The sequence below is a fragment of the Balaenoptera physalus genome, assembly GCF_965194825.1.
Source record: "Balaenoptera physalus genome assembly, chromosome: 18".
In the NCBI taxonomy this organism is placed as follows: Eukaryota; Metazoa; Chordata; class Mammalia; order Artiodactyla; family Balaenopteridae; genus Balaenoptera; species Balaenoptera physalus.
In genome coordinates, this window is record NC_138899.1 from 70,215,298 (window position 1) to 70,236,223 (window position 20,926).

General features: G+C 38.4%; 2 protein-coding genes across 9 annotated transcripts in view; one reads left to right on the top strand and one right to left on the bottom strand.

The window, feature by feature from the left end:
• NBEA (neurobeachin) overlaps positions 1-20,926 on the bottom strand; it is a 610,070-nt gene that overhangs the window by 186,551 nt on the left and 402,593 nt on the right. For all 8 annotated transcript variants that reach the window (XM_082435483.1, XM_082435487.1, XM_082435484.1 and 5 more), the window contains one exon: positions 17,280-17,416. In XM_082435483.1, coding sequence (XP_082291609.1) covers positions 17,280-17,416 — 137 coding nt within the window. The remainder of the gene's footprint in view (positions 1-17,279; positions 17,417-20,926) is intronic.
• On the top strand, positions 11,062-17,273 carry MAB21L1 (mab-21 like 1). Its single transcript, XM_082435712.1, has one exon. The coding sequence runs from the start codon at positions 13,584-13,586 to the stop codon at positions 14,661-14,663; it is 1,080 nt and encodes a 359-aa protein (XP_082291838.1). The 5' UTR covers positions 11,062-13,583; the 3' UTR covers positions 14,664-17,273.

Consider the following 20,926-nt stretch of genomic DNA (forward strand, 5'->3'; position numbering starts at 1 on the left):
ATAAGCCACCAGATGAAACAGATGGGGCAGCTCTGCACTTGAGAACGTTTCTTTTGTAAAAGCACCGGACTTCCTTATTCTCCATTCAAGACACAAGCTGCAAGAAAGCTAAATCTGAGGCAGGCTGTCTTTGTGTTTTATTGCCTAGATGTCACAGCAATAGTAAGTAAAGTATTAATAAAATATCCTCATTTGGGAAAAAAAAAGTTGGCAAACAAAAACCTGTGCCTATACTTAGAGAAATTTAAGGCTTTAAAATAACACACTCACCAAAAAAGTTAACAGATATATATTTTTTACAGCTCATAGGAAAATACATTTAGGAAACTTATAGATTCCATCTGTAGACAAAAATTTTGTTGACAAAGCAAAATTGATAAATATGTCAAAATATGTAAAGTACGAACTTAATATAAAATGGGGGTTATTAGATATATATTTTGATAAGGCATGAAAAACTAGTATTAGAATTTCAAGTGTTGGGCAAAAAAAAAAAAAAAAAAAAAAAACTATCCAAAGGCTGTGGACTATGTAATCTATTGATTTAATCTATCCACAGATCTTATTAAGTAGATCAACCTCTTAGTATACCTAGGCTGAGCAAAAACAGTAAGTTCATTGTAACTAAATTCTGTTTGGCTATGGATGGTCTATGTGTGGCCTAGGACAAATTTTAAGAAAGAATTGTTATGCTTGTTAATTCATATCCAAAACAATAACACATAACTTATTGTAAGTCAAACCATGGAAAAAATAGCTAAAAATAGTAAGATAAAATGAGCTGGATAAATTAAAAGAAGTCATGTACTTAGGACCCCAGTAACATATGTTTAAACAGATGAGATATTTGTTGACACGCAGCTTAGCAACTGTCAACAGGGTTACGGAGGTTCCCCCAAAAAGGGAATAACGGCCTTGTTTCACTTAACAGAGGCCTTTCTCTACTCTGTATTCTCCAGTCCACTTTGGGAGTTATGAATTCTAGGCACCACACTTGAAGGAAATGATGTACAAGAATGGATCCTGAATGATGAGATGCTGTAGGTGTGATGTCTGAAAGGCCAGAGCGTATTCAATTTGGTATCATTTTTTTTAAAGACTGGCAAGATCACTTTAAGGTCTTTTATCTATTTTTTAATAGAAAGATTTATTTATTCAATTATTTATTTATTTTGGACACGCCGCTCAGCATGCGGGATCTTAGTTCCCCGACCAGGGATCGAATCCATGCCCCCTGCACTGGAAGCGTGGAGTGCTAACCACTGGACCGCCAGGGAATTCCCTCAATTTGGTATCTTAAATTCTGAATTTAATGGACTTATTTCTGTTAAAGGGGCAAGTCTATACAGACGGCACCAAAAGGTGAAAGTGTCAAAAAGAGACTTTTGTTTCAATATTAGGAAGAGCTTTTCTAACAATTAGAACTGTCTGTAAGTGCAAGTATCCATCTGAGTAGATAATGAATTTCTCATCAAGGGGGATAAAAACAGAGGTTGGATGAGCATTTCTTAGGAATGTCAAAGAGAAGATCCAGACAGTTAATGAGGAGGCTTGCATTACGTTCTGCTCTAAAGTTTTCTCCTGCTCTGACATAAAATGTCTTCTTATGAGGTAGGATTAGTTTGTAATTCCTAGCACTAACTAAATGCTTGGTACATTTTAATAAAATGTTCACTATAACTTCTTTACAGTTTTTATATACAGTGGAATACTTACAACTTATTAAGCATTAGTACTGACTAGTAATTATAAATAATTCTATAACTAAAATACATAAAGGTAAAGCATTTATAACATAATCAGATGTATCACTGATAAAAATCCTTACACTGTAGTATCTGTATCAAAGAAAAGTTTAGCAAGGCATAAAAACAGTTGGTGTTCAGATAGCTTTCTTGGAAATGACTGTATTTAAATTCATGATAAAAGGGAGTTTTCGATGTGTCTTGAGCTAAGATGTATAGCATTGTGGCTTATATAACTCATTAATGTCACAGAGTAAAACTGTATGTATAAAAAAAGTATACAGATACTTTAAGTAATTGTGGAAGAATTATTTCTCGTCATTTTTATAGAGGTATATCCCATTAAACTTAGGTTTTGCAATGAAGTGGTTCTTTAGGTGAATTAGTCCAATTTGATATTTATTAAATAGTATATGTATATTTCCTAAGTAGTTTCTCCCTATGAGATAGATCGATATATTATTATAAAATAAAAATTGATAACATAAAAAGTGTCTCAATATTTACTTAATTAAAAACCTCCTATAAAGAACGCAATCTTTAGAACTCATCAATCATACTCTTAATGTAAATGTAAGCCCGTAGTTTCTTTTCAGAATAACACTTACATCCTAGTAGCAGTTGCTAAAATTATTTCTGGGTGTAGACAGGACATGCATGTGTGCACTCATGCATACATACTTACACATATACATACAGCTCTGCAATATACAGTCTAGATACTGTAGTGCCAATAGGAGTCACAGTCAGACAGACCTAGTTTTGCAATTACTTTTGTGACCCTTGGTAAGACATTTAACCTTTCTAAACGTCAGTCTCTTTATTTGTAAATGGGAACTAATACTTCTTGTGAAGATTGAAGGAAATTTAATGCTCATTAAGTATTGGTCCCCATTCCTTATCACCCATCTCTCTACTCACAGAATTTTAAGTATCAAATGAATAAATGCATATAAAAGTCTTTTGTAAATCAAAAAGAATGTTGCAATTGTAAAGTATTACCTCATTTAATAATTAAGGCAACTTATCTCCCTGTATTACATTATGGCTAACGGCGTTCATTAATGTTTTGAATAATCTGTGTAGTATATGGATCACAATATAATAACAAATTTCTACAGCACAAATTAACAGCTTAAAACGAAAGCTCAAGTTTGAAAACAGAGAAAACTATCATCAGTAAAAAACTACCCCCTAAATCATTTTGGAATAATCCATAGAATTTTAAAGAAATAATTTACCATTTATTTGGAACAGGCTGGGCCTATACACATAGCAGGAGAACAGAGGCTTTACCACGCAGCTGAAGAGAAGGAAAAAAAAATTTTTCCCTCAAAATTTCACCAGCCTATTTTCTCGCCCAAACAATCTAGATAATTTTCTCAATAATTCACACTACTTGAGTTATATTCAGCGTTCAAATACACACTCTAGTGCGGTTGTGAAGTATATCTTTCCTAGACTTTCTGATTTAAGAAGATTATAGCATTCAATGGTAAAGCAATATAAATTATACAAAAATTGGAAACATTTTTTTTAAAAGTCAGTGTAATTTGATATTGTTCTGATTTTTTGTTTTTAAAGATACAGATATTGAAACTATCACAGCTGATAATTTTATTCTGACATGAGTTTAAAAGGTTAAGTTACTATCTGAAGAAAGGTAATCTGGTTGCCTTTCACGGCAGCCTGCAAGCTCCGCAATCTGCATAGAGAGGGGCATTTGTCATCATTAGCTGAGCTGTGACAGCTGGCACCCAGGGTGTCCCAGAATCAAGGAGTAGCAGAGACACTCTTGGTTTAGGTTGCCATTAAGTGTAGTAGGTTTCTTGAGGATCAAGTATATTTTATGAAAAGCTTTGTGATCTAACTAACAACAGTGAACATATTTGGATTTTCCATAACATGGATAATACAATGATAGCACATAATTAGCAGGTTGCCTCTAGACAACAAGATGCCAGTTTACAGTATGAATAAATATCTACTGCCTGCCACTTAGAGAAGGAGAATTGTTTTCAGCACCCAAATAGCTCCAGCAGAGTGTTTTTTTTTTTCAAGGCTGCATTAGGGTGATCAATTGATTAAGTACATTTAAGGAAACAGATTGAAGATAGAAAGGATAGTTCTCAGATATATTTTAAATTTGGTTGTAAACAATGCATAATGTCTCAGGAGTGAACTCAGGTACACACGCTCAATATAGTACACATCCTTTTGATAACATGAATATGAAAATTAAAATCATTTGCACAGATGCAATCCGCCAACTGTTGGAGGTGTATGTAGTTGATAATATGTACTTAAAAATATTCCTCGGCAAAAGTTTAAAATCAGAATCTTTTTACCAAATGAGTGCTACCCACCATGGATCTGAAACAGCGGTGGTTAATATATCTAGAAAATAATTTTTCAAATTTTAACATTTTTACGTATAGTGCAAAACTATATAAAGCAAAAGAAACTTTAAATTAAGAAATAGGTTGATCAGATCTTTGAAAAATAAGAAGACTACAATCCCTTTAAAAAATCATCAATGCTTGGAAACATAATCAATAACAATAGGTTTTATATTATTATGTAAACTAGTTTTCCACAAATAAAACTAATTTTTGTGTTAATGTAAAATCTATGCAAATACATGCAGTCATTTATCAGGAAAGCTGACAAGCATTCCATATTGGAGGGGGAAATGAAACTGCCTCAAGAATAGAGGCAATTAATTATTTCTGTATTTTTTCTTCTTCTGTCTTGAGGCACAAAAGTTATCCATCCAGTTAAAACAGCAAATGAAATAAAGAGATTTTTTTTTTATTTAAACACATATGGCTTTTGCCTGCAATACTGATCACCACAAGGTCTACAGATGCCCGTGGCTAAATTGTACACTGGCAGATGCACACAGGGGAAAACTGTGCTAATGCAGCGTGGAGAGCAAAACAAATGAAGAACTGAATTTGCTAGTAAAAGGGGAAAAACAACAACAAAAAACAAAAAAAAAAACCCCAAACCAAAAAACCCCACACTTTTCCCCCCGGTGAGCTATGCAATTTGCTTATCAGATACAGGTTTACGTTGCAAAAAATTTAACCTTGGCCTGTTGCAAAAAAAGCGAAAACAGTTTTAAGTAAGTGAAGGCGTTTTTATGTATATGCATGCATATGATGTATGTGAGTGACTGAGCAATATATTTTTACTTCTACGGACAGAATGACAAGTAATGTTTAAACTTCTCAATTTTGCAATTAAAAGCTCATGACATTCAAAACTGCCATAGTATATATGACTGGATAAATACTGTTGGAACTTCCAGTTATTACTACTTTAAAAATCCATTTAGCTGCAATCTCTTAAGGTATTATTGAAAACTGTAAGGGTTATTACAGAACAATCTGGCAGATGTGATATTAAATCCTGGTGGCGACAAGAATCCTATATTTAGTGGCTGCTTCCTTTTAACAGGTTAACATAAAAAATGTATAGAGGCCAATTCAATCTTTTACTATCTGAAACACTGTGTGTGTGTGTGTGTGTGTGTGTGTGTGTGTGTATACATACAGCCTGCATGCACAGGCTATTTTGCAAACCATAAAAAGAGTGTACTTCCTAAAAATGGTTTAAGATTATTAAGAAAACAATAACTTCTTTCTTAATAGGCCTGTAAGCATGCATAACATTAAAATTCCTATTATAATTGCCAAATAAAAATATAAAACAGAAAGCATTTAAATAATTTTGTATTTTTATATCTTGGAGGAAGAAAAGAGAAGACTAGTTGTACTATGCCAAGTTGTAAAAAGGCAAAATACTTGAAAGGGCTTCATTATCAATGAGTATGTTTGCACTACTACAATTTAAGAATTCTTCGTTTGGAGTATTTATAACCATCTAAATTTAAATGACAATGTATATTTATACAAAATTAGGATTCGAAGCATATGTTCCCAGAATGTGTATATATTAATTAATATTAGCTCTAATAAACTCCTTGGCCTTGTCCCCCACCATTCAAAGGGAGGATTAATTTACTGAAAATGTAAAGTAAAATGTAACTTAAATACTGAGAGGAGATTTATTTCTCTAATGACATAAAGCTAGTAACATTACAAATATTGCTAACTTACATGAGGAACACCTGTTTCTTAATACGTGTTTTGATGTGCAAACTGTAAACTATATTCCTAAATCTAATACATATATTCATGCGAGCACAACAAATATTACCAGTTCCTTTGAAAATGAATCCTTTACCAAGCATTTAATGTCACATATTGAAATGAAACAACTTTCATGTAAAATAAAAACTGTGAACCTATTGCTTCTACATCTGAAGTAGCATTTTACATTTTGCCTCTACTTTGGTGCTCTCTGATTAAAACTGGTCTTAAGTTAGAAGCATGATGAAATAATAAGTTCTAGGGGAATAACTAAAGGTGCTTATAGTCTAAAGTTTTTTGGATATAAAACTAAAACACCCACTTATAAATGAATCATAACATTTACAAATTAAAAAATAAAATAGGGGCATGAGGAAACTTTTTCTGTGTCCATGGAAATGTTCTATGTCCCAGATGTTACATGACTGTACACATTTGTCAGAATTCATAGACTGGAACATTCACATTGAAAAATCATAGACTAGATCAGTACTGTATGCAAAACATACATAATAAACCTGACTTTAATAATAAATAGATTTCACATAAAAATAAAATAATAAAGCTATACCTTTTTTTCCACTGAGTTCACAAGTTTTTTTCAGAGACACTATGTCTTACAAACTCTTTATGCTCTTCATGCTTTTAATTTGATCTAGATGCTTAGATAAAATAAACAAACACCTAGATTAAAAAGTTGTAACTTAGTACTTTTGACTTGACATTTTTGACAAATCATATGGGAAAATTGCGCTTTCAAGAAATAGTACACATAGGTACACTGAAATGTATATTATTAGAATCGTGAAAATAATCATACATAAGTAGAAATTAAATATTATTTAGGTGACCTATTCTCAGAAAATTGTTTATAATCTGTATCTATATGTAAAGTTATAAAGGAAATTCCTATTCATAAATAGATTTCCATCTTTTTCTACAAAGTATTTATTTTATCGCATATAATACATGTGATAAAGGTAATAGGTTTTTATTAGTATAATTATCCTTTTAAATTATTACTTACTCCAGTTACTGATCATTAAAAAAATAAATCCTAGCTTAGAGGAATTGCTTTGCTCATTAAAAAATAAGCTCTGAAACTGTAAATTAGGAATAGGAAATGTTATTTTAGACATGTAGTCACTGGAAGCTGATTATCTACATTCTGTACTCTAGTCTCAAGGTTATGTTGAATATTTTCAGTGGCTTAATCACATACAGTCTGGGATAGTAATGAGAGCTATGCAGTCCTGGATGACCCACTACAGACGTACAGATTAACAGACACTAATCACATCTGATTCCATTGTTTTCTCTAAGTGCAATAAAACTGTACCGTACTAAGAGTACTAAAGATGTAGTCATATACGCAAAAGTCTATAAATCCATGTTAGTAATGGGTTAAGGAATACCTAGTTTTCATATATTCATATAGAAAAGAATCACATGAGCCCATTTATCCTGTCACAATATGTCTATACTATCCAAATTAAAAACATAAGCTGAAATCTAGTAAAATGAATTTAAATTTTACAGATTATAAAGATAACAGTGACTTTCTAAAGGGTCAGTGGGGAATTGGAATACTGGAATCAATACTTCCTCCATGATACTCAACAAATGATTGATTGGCCTCAATATCCTTAAATGTTTGGAAAGGGTTAGAGATCACGAATGATAGTGAACAATAAAAAAATCTTTTGGTTGACAACCTTGCCCCTCAGATCTGTTAGTTTACAGATGCAACTTAAGATATCCTGCACCACTGTGTATACAAATGAAGTGAGGAAAGAGAGACAATTATCTAAATAACCCAGGCTTTAAATTTCTTTTTTCTACCAAGAGAAAGGTTTTGGCCAGAGTTATCCAGAATCACCTCAAATCTGAAAATCTAGCAGTGGTGATAATTCTTGTAAAGTACCCTTCCAACTTCCATTTTTAATCTCAAAGTTACTTTCTTTTCAACATTTATTAATACCAATAACAAATTTACTAAGCAACACTGTAGGGAAAAAAAAGTACTCCCTACTACCAACGTGACTATATTATCATATACTAGGGGGATGAGGAAAACTGAGGCAACAGTCTTGAACATTCCCGTGAAGAATTAAGAAAATAATTTTTAAAACTTAACCACAATTATCAGGATGCTCTGATAAAAGAAATAAAATAGGGTTTAAATTGTGCAAACAGTGACCTCAATTCTCTGCTCTACTTTGTCATAAACCTGATATTAAAATATGAAATAATTATTTTAAGAACTCATTGAAACTTTTGAAGCTTTCAAGCTATTTTGTTTTAAGTGTTCTTATACAAGGAGTCACAACAGGAAGAAAGGTATAGATGCCATCAAGTTAGATTACCAGAAAAACTCCCTCTATTTTACTTTATTTGATGTGACACATAAAGAAAACCCTGCACAAATATCTGTCTTTAATTTCTCTAGTGTAAAAAAAGAAATATATTGTGTCTGGCAGAATGAAACAGATGAAATAGCCCGGGTGCATTTAAAAAAAAGAAGACGGGGGCAGAAATCAGATGCGTACAATGAGCCTTCAAAGCCACTCCAGCAGTAGGGATAAATAATTTAGTAAACTCAACTTCATATTCTTTTTATCTCCCCAGTGTAATAAGCACATATTAAAAAAATAAAACTTTAAATTCATGAATACCTGTGACTAGAATAGCAGCCAGCATATAATGAAAAAACACAAAACAATATTTATGTGAGCATTTAACATGTGTGTGCATACATATCCTCTAACTAACAGATACATTTTTCCAGATGAAAGGTCACAATTGCTTAAATTTATGAACAGGCAATTCACATTTAAATTAGTTTTTTTAAAACACAGAAACCTAGCATTCCTACATTTCTCAACATAATAGAGTTTTTCTTTAACCTAATGAGGTGCCTATTTGCACATTACTTTCTGTGTCCCATATAAGTTATGTAGGTTTACAGAAGGGAGGGATAAGTTACCTAGGAATTAGAACCTCAGGAAAAATTATTTTGCCATTGTTATTTTGAATGCTTGAAAGTGTTAAGGATCACAATATTTAATTATTTTATATGCATTAATAGTCCTAAAATTTATGATAATGGTGTGCTTGTGACTTTCTCCAATTTTTTTCATAATTGCACATTTTAAATAAAGGCTGCCCCATCCCACTAATGGGCATATACTCTGAGGAAACCATAATTCAAAAAGAGACATGTACCACAATGTTCATTGCAGCACTATTTAAAATAGCCAGGACATGGAAGCAACCTAAATGTCCATTGACAGATGAATGGATAAAGAAGATGTGGCACATATATACAATGGAATATTACTCAGCCATAAAAGGAAACAAAATTGAGTTATTTGTAGTGAGGTGGATGGGCCTAGAGTCTGCCATACAGAGTGAAGTCAGAAAGAGAAAAACAAATACCGTACGTTAATGCATATATATGGAATCTAAAAAAAAAAAAAAAAATGGTACTGATGAACCTAGTGGCAGGGCAGGAATAAAGACGCAGACATAGAGAATGGACCTGAGGACAAGGGTTGGGGGGAAGGGGAAGCTGGGGCGAAGTGAGAGTGGCACTGACATGTATACACTACCAAATGTAAAATAGATAGTTAGTGGGAAGCAGCCGCATAGCACAGGGAGATCAGCTCGGTGCTTTGTGACCACCTAGAGGGGTGGGATAGGGACGGTGGGAGGGAGCCTCAAGAGGGAGGGGATGTGGGGATGTATGATATGGGGATGTATGTATGCATATGACTGATTCACTTTGTTGTGTGATAGAGGCTAGCGCAGTATTGTGAAGCAGTTATACTCCAGTAAAGATATATAAAAAAAAAATAAATCAAGGCTGCCTAATAAACTAAGTGAACGAAATGGAAAAGTCAAGTCGGTTAGACCTTAAAATCCCAAATACCATTCGAATGTAAGCATCTCAAACTGTCATTAAATCCTGAGATTGTTGGGGTTTTTTTCTTCAATTAGGTCAGTTTTCTTCAATTATCATTCTATTATTAGCTCATGTCAAAGATGTCTGAACAGCATACCAATGAAAACAATTAAGCATTTATATCCTAAAGCATGGGACACATGCAAGCTTTCATTCCAGTACTAACCACTATGATTATATTTATAGTAAAAAAAATAATATAAGACTGGTGTCATTAGAGTTGTTTTATGAACTCTTCACAGAAGTAAATAAATCGATTTTAAGCTATCTCCATGTATTACACAATCATATAAAATAACTAGTTCAATAGGTCAAATGATTTTTTTAAAAAATTACTATAAAATAGTTAAATAAGTTGCTCCCACAAAACAAGTTTATCTCCAAAGCCTAGATGAAAATCAGCAGAACTACACAAAAATGTACTGTATATTCTCCATAGGTCATTTCAAAAAAAAAAAAATTAAGGGATAGAAAGCACATTCAGAATAGTTTAATTTTCCCTTCAACAATGAGAAGCGCCTGACATCGCTGAAAGGATCAGCTACAGAAGGCAATTCGTTTCACGTGTTCAGTGTAATAGAAAATCACTGTGTTGCAGCAGCAAGCACTACTTGCGCGGAAGTATTATTCTAGGGCGGCCACTTCACCCACAGTGATAAGGACGGGTGCCTGAATCCTATGTTATGTAAATCACTGTCAGCTCCCTGCGTAAAGGGTGCTGAAGGAAGCAGCTCAGAAAACAGTCCCAGCGTCCTTGAAACCGAATGACTTCACTTCCCGGGAACACTCTGGGACTAACGAGTTTCTTAGTCCTTTTCTCACCATCCATTTTCTTCTTCAAAGTGCAAATCGTTAGTGAAAAGGCCCTGGTTACACCAATTAGTTTGCACGAAGTGCTCTGGCGTTTAGCTTTGCTTTAACCCAATTAAGCCGCACAGTGAGCCTCGAAGATGCGCCACCTGCGCGCCTGGCTCCAGCGCGGCTGCCCGGCGCCCCTCGCGCCCTTCCAGTTAGACCCACCCGGACGGCCGCGCCACGGTCCCCCGAACGGACCTAGGGCCTCTGCGTCCCAGGCTGCCTCCCCTCCTCGACAATCGGGGGGCACCTGAAGGTGGCCCAAGAAATCGAGGGGCCAGGTCTCTACCAAGCCACTCTGACCTGAACCCAACGAAGAGCGCGCGGGGCGCAGGGGCCCGCGGCCGGCCACCAGAAAGCGCGGGCTCGGCCGCGACCACACGTGGGCCCGGGCGGCGGCCGGGCAGGGGGCCGCGAGGGCAGAGAACCTGGCCTGGAGCGGACGTGGAGAAACCTGGGACACTAAGTAAGGTTTTAAAACAACCCATACGCACGCACACACACCAAAGCCTGCCTATGGGACATGGAGCAGAGAGAGGAAAGAAGGATGGGCCGGGAGTGTAGAGCAGCGGGAGAGAGGGGACCAGTGGGAAGCACGCAGGACCTGCACTGGGTGGGGACAGAGGTGGCTTTTCCCCGGAGACCACGGCACATCTTCGCCTTCTTGGCCGCAGGTTCTCCGGCTCTGATCTGCCTCCTTTTCCAACTGCCAAAAGGTAGCAATGCGTTCACCCGCATCGCCGGCAAAGTGGGGAGGGGCTGGCGGGTGCGCCCAATCCCTGCTCCTAAGGAAATGGAAGGCTCTTGGGGAACAGAGTAGGTGGATGCCGTGAGCCCCGAATCTAATGTACTATTTTAAGCTAAATCGAAATCTCCCACTCTTGGATAACAAGAAAGTATGATGCTGTACCTGTGCAAAGAAGAAGAAAAAAAAAAAAAATCAAAAGCTTGAGTAAAAAGAGGGAGCCCTGAACAAAATCTTGTTACAAGTGGCTCTGAAAGAAAGTGCCTACAAACCTGTTCCAGGAATTATAGGATTTTGCTAGAAATATTCTTAATTTGAAAGAGATGGCATCTAAATTAAAGGTAGGGAATTAAAAATCTGCCTAGGTTTAAAAACAACTACAGAACCCCTAAGTAGTATTTCTTCCATTTCCTGTACATTAAGGACACAGTTGGTACCACCAGGAAAAAAAAAAATGTTCTGTATAAATCCATTTCTCCCCTCCTTTTTCAAGGTTCCCAAATTTAGAAATATTGATTTCTTTCAAAGTTTTCAAAAATGATATTTAAATTTAAAACCCTGATGACTGCAAAATTAATTTTCTTTAAAAATCTTAACCATTTCCCTTAATCAAGTCACATGAAATAGTATAAAATTAGAAGTCTACTGTCAGGTGACCACTAAGGACCCTTAGGAGAGGAGATATATCCTTAATTATGCATCTGTAAACAAGACAGAAACCCCAAACCTACAAAATTTCAGGATAGGTATCTGCCAGTAGGTTAGATGATCTCTCCTGAATTTTCACGTATTAAAATACAGCTCATTAGGAACTCACATTAAAATAACCTCTGAATCACAGAGATAGTTTATTTCACAAATATTTCTGCCAATGCGTACAAAACTTAGTGTCCTGGTTATAATGTTGGGCAAAGTACAAAGAGGACTGCGGATGGGGGGAGGGGTGTACTAAACGTTTTTGAAACATCCTAACTTAAACTGAGGTAGACAATATCTAACAGCAATAATTTTCAGATTCCTTTCAACAACTGCAAATGAGAAAAAACATAGGTAAAACACCGTATAACATTAAAAAAAAATCATTCTAACATAGAACATCCAGAAAATTATACAGGTATTAGTCCATCTAAAGCCAACTTGCGTATACATGAAAGAGCAAACTCCCACCCTGCATTCAAAAAGACCTCGAGGATTAACAGGCGTTAATTATCTTACTCTAAATGCAAGTTAGTGACTTTTGTTTCAGAAAACCCCATCTAGTTCACCAATTGATGGATGACCCTTAGTACACCTGTATTTGCATTTCCTCAGTAAAAAGACAAGCAGGGTTTTCAAGCACAGAAGAGAACCACTTTGCCAAGTCTTTTCAAAACGTCAATATGCTTCAATTAATACCAAAGCTGAGAGATTCCTCTTGATTTCCAAAACTGTCTAGGTGGCCTGGGTGGTTTTCTGCCCGGCAGCAGCCTCCTACCTTTAGTTTGTGTGCCTATATCCATGAGGGGGGATTAATTAGCCGGGTTGGAGCTGACGGAGGCTGTGGTGACGAGCCCAGTGGCGATTGGCCGCCAGCCTGCCTGGCCCTGCCTTTATAATTTCCACACGAGTGCATCTGGGCTCTTAGACAAACCAACCGCAGCTTCTTCTGACATATACACACGCACACGCACCCCCGACACACACTCAGCACACTTTTCCTCCATTTGACTAACAGTCCTGCACACACCATGATTACAGGAAAGCGTAAATAAATACGGAAAGGGTTGATTATTTTGACTACTGGAAGAGCTTTGCTGGGTCTCAGCGCAACTTTTGTTTTTATTACTGAGAAGGTGATCTCTCCATGCGTTTCTCTCACACAAGGATTCTTTAAAAGAGGAAGAGAGAGAGGGGGGAGACCAACCTTTCACTTTAAGACCGGCTGGCCTCAAAGATAAAAGGAAGGGGAAAGCGGCGCTAGGAATCCACCACTGCAGCACTTCGGAAAGACGTTTCTGATACATTTCTGAGCGCGGCGGCCCGTTTCTCCACCGAAGTTGGCTCCAGCTCTAGCAGCCGCATTGGATCCCACAGCTTATTGCGAGACTCCGGTGTACAATCCGGATCTCTGCCCCAACATGATCGCGGCCCAGGCCAAGCTGGTCTACCACCTGAATAAATACTACAACGAAAAATGCCAAGCCAGGAAAGCTGCCATTGCCAAAACTATCCGGGAAGTCTGCAAAGTAGTTTCCGACGTCCTGAAGGAGGTGGAAGTGCAGGAGCCCCGGTTCATCAGCTCTCTCAACGAGATGGACAATCGCTACGAGGGCCTCGAGGTCATCTCCCCCACCGAATTTGAAGTGGTGCTTTACCTTAACCAAATGGGGGTGTTCAACTTTGTGGACGACGGCTCGCTGCCCGGCTGCGCGGTGTTGAAGTTGAGCGACGGGCGCAAGAGGAGCATGTCCCTCTGGGTGGAATTCATTACCGCCTCCGGCTACCTCTCGGCGCGCAAAATCCGGTCCCGGTTTCAGACGCTGGTGGCTCAAGCGGTAGACAAATGTAGCTACAGGGATGTGGTAAAGATGGTGGCAGACACCAGCGAAGTGAAACTGAGAATCCGAGATAGGTACGTGGTGCAGATCACCCCGGCTTTTAAATGCACTGGGATCTGGCCCAGGAGTGCTGCCCACTGGCCACTTCCCCACATCCCCTGGCCGGGGCCCAACCGGGTGGCGGAGGTCAAGGCGGAAGGGTTCAATCTCCTGTCCAAGGAGTGCCACTCCCTGGCCGGCAAGCAGAGCTCGGCCGAGAGCGACGCCTGGGTGCTGCAGTTCGCGGAGGCAGAGAACAGACTGCAGATGGGGGGCTGCAGGAAGAAATGCCTCTCCATCCTCAAAACCTTACGGGACCGTCACCTTGAACTGCCAGGCCAGCCCCTGAACAATTACCACATGAAGACTCTGGTTTCCTATGAGTGTGAAAAGCATCCCCGGGAGTCGGACTGGGACGAGTCTTGCCTGGGTGACCGGCTTAACGGGATTTTGCTGCAACTTATCTCCTGCCTGCAGTGCCGGCGGTGTCCTCACTACTTCCTACCGAACTTAGATCTGTTTCAAGGCAAACCTCACTCGGCTCTCGAGAACGCTGCCAAACAAACGTGGCGACTGGCAAGAGAGATCCTGACCAACCCGAAAAGTTTGGAAAAACTTTAGAGGACAATTTAATCGAGAGCCGAAATGTGATTATACTATTCTTAAAGTTCTCATTAAGTGTAAACTTCCTGTTCGATTCCTATCTAATATTCCACTGGACAGTGCAAACAATCTCTTCCTTAAAAAGGAGTACTAACACAACGTTTAGGCATCATCTCACCCACCCCTCCAAGGGGAGAAAAAGAAGTAGGGAAAGCAGATGGAGAACACCTCAAACTCACAAGTATTAGAAGACTTCTTTACAAAGGATTTCATATCTCCCTTGAAAAGTACACAGTAACACCCGGAAAACAGCCTGGCTGTAATGCAAGACCACAGTGAACACTGCTTAACCATCAAAGGATTATAGCAATCCTGGCGATTTAGGTGCATCTGGCTGTGAGTAAACACGATTTGGATATGCCATCTGAAGGAAAGTGTAATGTATATTTTAATTTGTAACAAATATTGTGATCTCACATTGTCTTTGAAAGTGTGGATGTTGGTGTTTTGTGATTTGGTGAACAGAAGTTAAATTGCCATTTTGGATACTTCCAGACATTTTCCACTAACAAAGATATAATTTAAAGGTAGATTTCCTCCTGGTACTTTTATCTGTCTTTGAAAGTGTCTGAACTTTAAAAAGTTTACATTTTGTTTCAAATATATTGCTTGTTCTATTTCTAACATTCCATAAATATACTTGAAATGTTATTTAAATATATTCAAAGAAATTTGAATTCAGCTTATATAATAACGCTTGAATATCTGAATTATATATTTGAAAAATGCACTTGAAATACACTGGATAATTACTTTTGTGATTTAGATTTTAATTTCTGTTGCTGGTTTTTATTTAATTAGAAGCTAATAAATGAAGTAAAATAAAAGTTGTTGTGTCTCACTTTAAATTGTTTTCCTGTCAAAAGATGTAATGCTTCACTTTGGAAATTGAACCCACTTGAATATTTTAAACCTTTTGAGAAACATGCTAATGAAATAATTAAAAATAAAACCTTAAAATATTGGAGAAAAGCTCTTTTTGTATAGCTACAGAATACAGTGATCTACTGTCAGTTTCTGACTTACTTATAAGACTAGTCCATTCTACAACAGACGCAATTCAAATCTACCTTTGAAAGCTTGCTCTTCTGGGTTAATATTTTTGTAGAATTTTTGATAATATAAGGATGAAATATGTCATGACAGTCAAGGTTGCTGAGTTAAAAATCAGACTAACTCAGAGGAAATGAACTTAACAAAATCCTAATAAAACTTTTAAAATTTGTATATGAAAACTACGCTAATGAAATGAAGATAATTTCTGACCTATTTTATGCCAAGCCTTATTTTATGCAGTAAGGGTTCCACGGCAGAATGAATGAATCAGAAATCCAAAATTACTTTTTACTTCATAGGGCAAGCCAATGATAAAAGCATAAAGACAAATTTAAAATTATTTAAAATCACATGCACTACATTCAAACTCATTTTCAAAATGCCATTCTTTTGGAGCTAGAAGTTAAAGAAGTCCTGTGATTATCCCTCAGAGTATTTTAAGAGTCAACAAGTGCGGGAGGGGCTAATCACCTGTGGGCCTTAGGGTAGTTAGTTAACTCAGGTGGGGGTACATTTTAGACTTTCAATTGCTATTCTACAAATAGTGTTTTAGAATGCTTTACTTCTGTATATAAATTAAATATAAATAATAAGGTTCTGGATCTACGGGAGCATTTGTCTTTCGCTATTTTAGAACAATTGCCTCTGAAAAATACTTCAAAGGAAGATCTCTGTAAAATGATGCTTGATTATCTAGCATTACACTTATGTTCTTGAATTCTTAGCCTCAGGAAAAAAGTTTACAAATTGCACAATAACATAAAAGTTAAAACAACAACAAAATTGATTTCAGAAGAAATTGTAGAGGTTTAGAGCTGTTGAATACTCAGGTTTTAAAATTTACAAAATAAGATATAATAAATAAATATTTATGCATTTCAAATCATCTGAATATATATTGTCTGGCACTACACCCACAGAAGAATACAAACTTTAAACATCTGAGCGCCAGTATGTACTATGTATACACATTTTAAATGAAAGCTTCTCAGATAATTGATTTCTCTTCCTCTTAAAATCACATATAAAACCCATTCTTATTTCAGGAGATGAAAACTGGATGTAACAACGGAGATGAATTTATAGCTAAATGTGCTCCGTAGTTTTCTTACAACCTTTTAATGAATTATTATTCATATTGCAATATACACTTTTGGAAATTAAAAGTGATCTTAGTAAGAAATGTCATGAGACCTTTCCCAGTCTTCCCAGAGAGCCTGAGATGCTGTACCCCAGGGACCTGGGAGCAATTGGCTTCACTACCAAATCTGCCCAAGTGCACACAAAGGCACTCATAGAGAGACCGTTAAAATGTGCATGCTCTGGTATACAGGATTTAAAGTTGTTAATACATTCTTCAATCCCATAAAATAGAGCATGTGTTATTCCATTCATTTTATTTTCTATAAGGATGAGAATGTGCTCCCTTCCCCCACTGTCATTCAAAACCGAGCAAAATTGAAAACCACTTCCTGCCACAAAGCCACCAGTGCTGTACACAGAATCACTCGAACTCACTTTCGTGTCGATCTTCTTGAAGGCAGGATCATCCTCATCCACCTCGAAGTAGATTTCTGTCGTGGTGATGGAAAGAGTCCCCTTGGCCACCACCACAGGAGCAATGAGCTGGGCAGGAGTGCTGAGAACCACTGGGCCTGAAAGAGAGGGTACGGGAGTCAGGCTGCGCCTCTGCGCCCCTCTCCCGCTCCCTCGCTCCCGCTCCCTCCCGGAAGGGTACCACAGGTTTTTAGTTTTAGAGATGCACTGAAAAAGCAGTGTCTAGATTATGCAGCAAGCTCCTTTCATGTGAGGTAAGTCTGCTTAGCTTTTACACATTACCTTATAACGAGACTAGAGACAAATAATTCTATAAAAACTCAAAGAGATCAGAATATCGAATAAGTGACTTTCAGTAAGCGAGTCTGCAACCTCTGCTTAGAAATCCTACATGGTTAGTGAGGCGCTGACCTTAACCAGCTTAAAAGTGCAGAACGGACTCTCTTAAGGCCCCGATTCTCCACTGAGCATCAACGGCGTTCCGAGAGACGCGCTGGGCAGTCAGCGCCGTCCCCAAAGACCAGCCCCGTCCCCTGGGCAGTAGCGTGCCCCCAGGATGGGCGGGAGGACGTGAAGGGGTATAGGGTCTAATATATAAATTCCACTGCGCTGACGGGTTTGCATCTTGCAGGCAGATTAATATCGACATCCTAAGGCGCACCGCACACCGATATACGCGCAAACACGGACATTAAATACATTTTTATGCAGAAAAGAAAGAAAACTGTAGCAGTGATTTTTCTCACCGAGCACAGGTCAAAACTAATGAAATTGTAAGACGCTTGAACAAAACGATTCTCAGAAAAGCATTTGAAAAGTGTTGTTTCTCAACTTGTGGGACGAGAGAGACTAAGCTTCAGTAAAAGAAATGTTTTAGAAAGTGTGCCTACTAAGGCGCTGACTTCGAATTCCCTCCGAGTTAAAGTCGAAAATTACAAATTTCACGTATTAGAATATTAATTCAAAGTGGGATTACCTAACTGCTCCTTTAAGGTTCCCCGAAGGGGGGGGGCATTCTTCTCTACCCTCGACTTAAAGACTTAGAAATCAGAAAAAATGCATTTGTTTTTCTGTAGTAAGGGTGCATCATATTCCCTTCCATCCCCCCCACCAAATGCAGACAAATGAGTCACAGTAACAGCAGGAGGAAAGCAATGAAAAGGCAGGCCCCCTGCGGTTGCCCAGGCCCAGCCCCCGCCCCCCCACCCCCACCCCCCCGGCGGTGGCTCCTCGCGGGGAGACCGGCTCGCACCGCCACCGCCCCGGCCGCAGTGAGCAGGCCCGGCCCGGCCGCGCGGGTACGGCAGCGGAGTTCGCGCTTCCAGGGAGCAGCACACACCGAATCCACGACCGTCCTGCACAAAGCCGGGCGTTTCTGCCGCGGGAGGACCAGAGAGGAATCGGTCGGCTGCTGTCGCGCTTAAAGGGGTGGCTATGGAGCAAACTGTGTCAGTGTCAGCCCGCACCGCCGACCGTGACCGCCCGCCCGGGTCAGGCTAACGCCAAGCCCCTGCTTTGACTTCACGGCTTTCTATCTCCGACGAGCCCGCACCAGGGGGCCCGGCCCCCGGGCGCGCGGACTCCCGGCCTGGGTCTCGGGCGGGTAGCTTCCGCCTGAGCCGAGCGGAGTCGGGGTCCACCTCGGCTCCATAAGGTTTTTCTTTCCAAAGGGCGAGGCGGTCGATCTAAAGCGCCACTTTAAAGGCTCATCAATCTTAATCTAGGTTGCTCAAGTAATTATGCCCGAATCTCTTGTACGATTACAAGTGGATTTGGGTTTCTATTCCCCAGGCCCTCCTTTGTGTTTATTGGAGGGTCTGTGCGCGCGCTCGGCGGCGCCTCCTGCCTCCGCGCCCCCTTCGAAGCCCCCAACGCTCGGGCCGGTTCGAACCGCTCCCTTAACCCTTAAGCCACCGGGACGCTCCTCTGGATGCCACTTTTCATATTTCCCTTCAGGAGAAATCCAGGAGGTGTACTCTTGATTGGAGTGAGGTGAGAAAGAAGGTGACCTGATTCACATCGGAAACAAAGTGTCTTCTTACACATCGTTGGGCCTTGATAAAACCTCAGAAAAGTCGTCATTCTAAACACAGAAAGCTAGTGATTTCTGGTTTAACAGAGATTTCTGGCATTTGGAGACGATGAGTGGTCAAAAACATTAAAAATGGCGAACTGCTGCGTTCTCTTAAAATATAATTTAACATATCCAATTAAATTGGAAAAAAATTAAAAAATCATGATGCACATTATCAAAACCATACCAACTAATTTATCGAGATATACAATATTACGAATTTTAAGTCCACAATTCCATGAACTTTTAACGGGGAGCACATTTTCGCTACCTGTTTGCGTTTCTGAAAGGCGACCGCGTTTTCCTTTTGATTTTACTCCAATCTCATTCTATTGAATTGAGATTTTCTGGGGGTTTATAAAAGGGCTTCGAACCGGTCCTTCTTTAAGAAAGACACTCATGAAATATTCAGCCTTAATAGTGTGTCATTTTTACCCTTGTCCTTTGGAAATCTCCAATTACAACTTCCAATTCCATAGCATGTTTAAGGAGCGCTGGGTCTTTTTGTTGTAGCCTTCAGGGAGCAAACCAGCCGCAGAGAGAACAGAGTTAATCCACTACAGCAATACAGAGAGGGATTATGTTTTAATCCCCTTTGGGGGAGCCTCTGGATCCGATATTAAAATGTTTACATAAGGCACAATCACAAACCAGCAGATCTTCCATATGGAAGATCTCGTTATTTGAAAACCTTGGATCCCTTTCCAAATAAAAATAGTTTAGAAAGGGCAGCATGTCTAGATGTCAGAGAGATGGTGATCTGGGAGATTCTGTTCCAGACGATAACTAGGTACAAATTTAATCTCATAACTGTTTGGTGTAGTGAGTCGGGGACTGAGTATAGATATATTCATTCTAATCAATACTATGGCAATAAAAGGATAAATTACATCAATGTCCTCAAGCACACACAGAAGTAAGGTGACAGATATTAAAAGATAGTGAAATAAATGGAACCTCCTCCCCTTGTATTGCTGCATACAATAGTTTAAAATTCTACCATCTGAAGTGGTAACTAAAGGAAAAATAATTTTATTTACCTTTTAGAACTGGCACTATAATGTTTAAGAAATATTGATCCATTACTATTTTTGAAAGGATAGGGATATTACTTGCCATTAATTTAAATGCTAATTTAAAATCTGAACTAGAACAAAGATCACCCAAGCATAATGGAAAGATTCTTTAGAAGAATAAACTTCTCTTTAGAGCCATGGGATCTTTAATCAGTTGAGAGGGTAAACCTAGAGTAGAAAATACATATGTTTTATATTTAGGAAGGGAACTATTCATCAAATATAATTTAAAGTTAGAATGTTAAAAACCACTTGTGGGTTTGGAGGATTCTACTGAAAACATAATTCTAAGCCTATAAGTCTTAATACATCAACTTTTAAACAGAACTTTACAGTTTACACAGTTCTTTTACATTTTTATTTAACTACTAGTTCAGTGTTCACAATTTTGGGGCTATGGATGTGTCAATACCTTCCTGCCAAAGACCACCAGCAACATAACTGTAGTGTAGACAGTT